The 5182-nt window shown below is 65.4% G+C and overlaps 2 protein-coding genes across 2 annotated transcripts; one reads left to right on the top strand and one right to left on the bottom strand.

Moving 5' to 3' along the window:
- Positions 1–235: 235 nt before the first annotated feature.
- On the top strand, positions 236–1507 carry EMIHUDRAFT_108212 (hypothetical protein; the record flags this gene model as incomplete). The annotated part of the gene is made up of 5 exons (XM_005793400.1): positions 236–359; positions 445–482; positions 624–876; positions 980–1026; positions 1415–1507. 5 exons carry the CDS (start codon positions 236–238, stop codon positions 1505–1507), a joined length of 555 nt encoding a protein of 184 aa, XP_005793457.1.
- Positions 1508–2506: 999 nt separating this feature from the next.
- EMIHUDRAFT_222083 (hypothetical protein) lies at positions 2507–2851 on the bottom strand (the record flags this gene model as incomplete). Its single annotated transcript, XM_005793401.1, has 1 exon — positions 2507–2851. The coding sequence occupies one exon, from the start codon at positions 2849–2851 to the stop codon at positions 2507–2509; it is 345 nt and encodes a 114-aa protein (XP_005793458.1).
- Between the last annotated feature and the right edge of the window lie 2331 nt (positions 2852–5182).

Here is a 5182-nt window from a genome sequence, read left to right on the forward strand (position 1 = left end):
ACCCTCTTGCTTGCTGCTGCTGCTGCCACTGAGCGTTCGGTTCCTCCATTAATTCTTGGGTGCCAAAATTCTTTTGTGCGTCTGTGTGTGCCAGTCCGCGCCAGTCTGCGCCCTTGTCGTGCCAGTGTGCTGTGAGACAGGCGTTGTAAGAATTCTTTTGTTAAATTCTTTTGTGCTAGAGGACGTTGCCGCGAAACCTCGACGAGGCTTTTGGTACGGAACATCGACGGAGGTCATGACCACGCTGTTCGCCCTCGCCGCTGCGCACGGCTCTCTGCTGGAGGCCGCGACACGCACATCGCCGGTGCTGCGGCAGGTGGCTCAGCGACTGCTCTGGCGCAGAATGGCTCTCGAGAACGGTGCCTGCCTTTGCACCGCTCTTGTCGCTAGCCACCTCTGCCATTGCCGCCGCCTTCCAGCCATGCCGCGGCCGTTTTCTTGCAGGCGCACGCTTCTTCTGCGAGCTGGACCGCGAGATCGAGGTTGCGCCTTCGGGCGGCGCGAAGGGGAGGGCTGTTTGCAAAGGCCGGCCTTAGCAGCACCTCGGCCTTTCTCGGCTGCACCTCGGCTGCACATCGTAGGAGGCTGCGCGGTAACTCCCCCCCCCCCCCTCTCTGCGCTAGGTCGACCTCGCAGAAGGCTCCGTCATCGGGCGGTACACAGGCGAGGCGTGCCCGAGATGTCACTCGAGACGACGCCCAGCGCTCTCCCGGCAGGCCACTGCACAGGCGAGATACCACCGAGATGCAGCTGAGCGGCAGCCGAGGTACGGGACTCCGCCGTTCGGCTCAGGCGTCGAGATGGGGGAGGACGAGTTCGACGCGTCGCCCTCCACCGGCCTGTATGCGATGCGAACCAACGGCGTCGTCATCGACGGTGAGTGTGTGTGTGTGTGTGTGTGTGTGTGTGTGTGTGTGTGTGTGTGTGTGTGTGTGTGTGTGTGACCTCTGGCTGATCTCGGACGATCTCGCGCCCCCAGGCGAAGACCCGGACAGGTCCAACTACTGCCGCTTCATCAACCACTCGGTCCGGCGGGCGAACTGCCAGGCGAGATCCGCCGAGATTCGCCGAGATTTGTCGATCGAGATTCGTCGAGATTCGCCGAGAGGTTGGCCGACACTGCCAGGCGTCGAGATTCGCTGTTCTTAGCCGATATTAGCCGGTGGTAGCTGGAATGCGAGGCGCCCCTTCTCTGCACCAGTTCATTAACTAACCAAGAGTGAGGCACCTCGGCCGAGGCATGAAGGCTGAGGCACGGCTCTTCATGCGCCACACGTCACGTCTCGCATTTTCCCGTGGGGCTCCTGCCTGTCTGGGTGAAGAGTTGCGAGGGTTGCCCGGCCCTTGCCCCGCCAATTTGTGTGAGTGTGTGTTTACCTTACCTCACCTCACCGTACCTCCATGCGTCAAGCAGGCGACCGAGGCGTGGGAGGACGACTCGCCCCTCGCCGCCGTGTACCTCGAGACGCTGAGGGACATCGCGGCCGGCGAGGAGCTGCTCTCTTAATTAGTAATCAAGGACGACCTAACAGTACTAATGAGTTCGTGATTCATTCAGGCGAGGAGCTGCTCTTCGACTACGGCGAGATGCAGCCGAGATCGATCCGAGATGCGGCCCACATGACATGACATGTGCATGTGCATGTCATGTGCATGCAGCCGAGGGGGGGGGGAAGCGGGAGACGCAGGTCGTAGCCCGCGCCGCGGCCGCCGCAGAACGGCGGCTAAATAAATAATAAAAAACGGCCAACTCTACTAGGAGATGGGTAAACGAAGCGGAAAGTCCACACGCGATCTTTGTGCAGGGTTCTTTGTGGGGGGGTGGTCGGCGGCTAGCCGGGGTCGTCCTCCCGAAGAGGGACTAGCACTAGCCGTCCTCCACGTTGTCCTTTGGGTAGACCGGCGGCTCTCGCACACCGCGTCTTTACCTTAGGCGAGGAGTACTGGGACGCGCAGCTGCCGCGCTTCTCGCCCCAGCGGCTCGTCGTCGACTACCTGTAGTTGTGTCGCGGCCAGCTCTGTGAAACAATGCGAATTTCGACGCTGACCTCAGACATCAAAAGGGCGGTTGTGAGCAACACTGCTCGGCGACTGCCGGCACACTGTGAGACCATGGCGCACGGGTGGGAGGTAAAACCAGCCCACTTCTTCTCTTCCACCTGGTGGTGCGATGGGCTCCCTCCCTGTCAGCGCGCTGTCAGCCCTCTGTAGCATCAGGTGCAAAGGAAAGTGAGTGGGCTGAGGTAAAACCACGTCCCCCCCTTGCCCCACCAGGGCACCCACCGCCTCCTCCTCAATTGGGTCCCTCCCCCTCTTCCTCCCCCGCTCCCCCGCGACGCCCCCCCCTTCCCCCCCCCCCCGCCGCCCCCCCCGCCGCCTCCCCCCTCCCCGTCCCGCGCCCCGGGCCCGGGCGCCTCCTCTCCGCACCCCGCACACAGCACCCCCCCATTCGCGGAGAGCACCCCGTCCTCTTCATGCAGCCCCTGGCTGTCCCGGCCATACGGCTCTAAGCGTGCCGGAGGTAGAAGGTCGACAGCACCCCCATGCGGGCCGCCGTCTCCACCGAGTCGGCCCTGGGCCCCCGAGGACCCCTCGGCTTGCCCTTGTCGGAGCGCGGCTTCTTCTTGCTGGTGGCCCCGAGCTGGGTCGCGTCGGCCAGGATCCCCTTCCTCAGCAGATCGCCGTGACAGGACTCAATCCTACCCGCGCATAGGAGCACAAGATCCGTGCCGTCTCGAACCTTCTGTGCCAGTTCGCGAAGCGCCGCCGACCGCGTCCTCCAGAGTCGATCGGCCTTGTCGTCCAGGAACGCGTCGGCGGTTTCAAGGACGCGGCCCTCGCTGGAGCGCATCTCCCTCGCCGGCGTGGCCCGGTCGACTCCGTGCCGCGTCGCGGCAGCGCGCGCCGAGGCAGCATCACCCCGGCCCTCCCCCCACATTGCATACGCCGCCCGGAGTGCCTCCGTGGCGCAGGTGCACCCTCCATGGTGCCCCCTGCGATCAAAGCACGTGCGCTCCCTGGCCCTTCCAGTCGTGAAGGGCGTCGCGAGCTCGGGGTGCCTGCCGGCTCTACTGAGATCCACTCGAAGGTGCCCTGCGGGAGTCCTGCCTCCCTGGCCGACGATTCTAACTCGCCCGAGGGCGAGGTTCGGGGAGGGGCCGCCCCCTCCAGCCCCGCTGCTTTCCGGACCCCCTGCGCCGCGACTTTGCCCGTCGCCCTCCTTCGTCTCGCCCGCCTCGTCAGGCGCAGGGCCGCCCTCCGCCTCGCCCTCCTCGTCCAGGTCCATACCCGAGAAGCTGCCTTGCGAGTCGGGCTGCCCAGACAGGATGTCCTGCGAGCTTGCCTCCTCCACCCCGTCCACGTCCATGCTCGAGAAGCTCTACTGCGAGTCAGGCTCTTCGATCAGGAAATCCTGCGAGCTCGCCTCCTCTTCGTGATCCTCGGCCTCCGGGTCTTGGGGCTCTGAGCTAGCCCCCTGTCCCGACAGCTCGCCCCCCCCGCCTCCACCCCCCCCTCGTCTGCGTCGGGGTCCGGGTCGTCGCCTCGGTCCGCAGCGTGCCGAGCCCGGCTGGCCGGGCGGTCGTTGCCCTCATCAGCGCCAGAGGGGGGCCGATCCCCCCCCCCCCGCTAGGTCCTCGCTATCCGTCGCGCTCAGACCGCCGCTATCCGCGGCCTTCTGCCCTCCTGGGCGCCGCGCGGGCCCCCCGCCCCCCCCTACGCCCGAGCCACCCTGGCCGTCGCTCTCGTCACCACTTCCGTCCTCCCCATCGGGTGGCTCGGGCGACCGGCCCGCCCTCGCCGGAGTCGACAGTCATCTCGTCGGGCTGGTCATCCTCCTCGCCCTCCAGCTCGTAGTCGGAGACCTCCCGCCCCCCTGCTCCTCGCGCTCGTCGTCGCCCGCCACTCCCCCGGTCCATGCCGATTGTCCGTTCGCGGTGCGCCACTGGCTGACGGTCTCCCATATTGCCATGGCGGCGTCGGCGCAGCCTGCTGTGATTTCGCGGGTCACCGTCGACCTGGCCACCGCCGGATCTATGTTGCCCCTCGCCTCGGCCACCCGCTCCGCCTCCCTTCTGACGGCCCGCGTGCTGGGTTCCGGGACCATCCCTCCTATCACCGAGAGCGTCGTGAGCCAAGCCGACGGGAGCTCTCGCCCCTGCCCCAGCCCGTCGATTGTCCGTCGCGCCGTCCGCACAGCCTCCCCGTAGGCCCCCTCGTCACGTATTTGCGCCATGCGATCTAGTGCTGCCCGGACTCTTCGTTGTTGCCCAGTCGCCACAGAGGGGTCCCCTCGGGGCCCGAGGCTCCAGACGGACCTCAGCGCTAGCCTCAGATCCGTGCGATCGACCGTCGCGCAGGCCGAGCACTCCTCCTTGTCGGCGGCCGCATCGCTACTACAGTAGTCGGCAGGCAGCCCCATCATGTTGGCGCACACCATCATGATCGCTCCGGTGACCGTGGCCCTTCTGGCCCCACCAGAGGACCCCCGCCACCTCTCCGGCGCCCTTGCGAGCGCGGCCCACACGCTGCCCGGCGCGCCCTCGCAGATCGCGTCCCAGTCCATGACGGGGAAGCCGTCCACGCCTGTGTGGCATGGGCTGCCCGAGGTCTCGCCAGCCAGCCTGCGTGTCGACCATGCCGCTAGTCTGGAGCGGCTCATCCTCAGCGGGTTGCGGTCCCCCGGGTTTCGACCTCTGCAAGACGGCGACTGCAGCCGATTACTTCCTCGACAAACCCGAGCATTGGGTCTACGACCGTTTCTTTGAGCCACTTGTCCGCAGTATCCTTGATGAATTGTGAAAGCGCGGAGCAGTCGATTTCTGTTCTCACGATTTGCATGCACGCGTTGAAGGTCACACCCGCACTCACCTTGAGAGTCTGTATGCCATTGCGAGTGATGCCCAGCTGCTCTATCTCTCGCATTGCAAACACCGACCTTGTGCGGCGGAGCCGTCCAAATCATTCACGTTTCCCGAGCCGTATCCCGTTGATGTTCCGTCTGCCCAGGTACTATTACTTCCACGGCCGCAGTGTTGGCTCTGAGTGAGAACGTAGGCCCCCGGCCCTCGCACAAGTCTAGTCCATTTCACTGTGGCACAGCTCGCGTTACAAAACCTTGATTTGACCATTTGCGCAAAAAGGTACATCTCGGTGCCTTCCAGAGGCAGCTGCGACCCCGCCG

Source organism: Emiliania huxleyi, assembly GCF_000372725.1.
Source record: "Emiliania huxleyi CCMP1516 unplaced genomic scaffold EMIHUscaffold_101, whole genome shotgun sequence".
In the NCBI taxonomy this organism is placed as follows: Eukaryota; Haptophyta; order Isochrysidales; family Noelaerhabdaceae; genus Emiliania; species Emiliania huxleyi.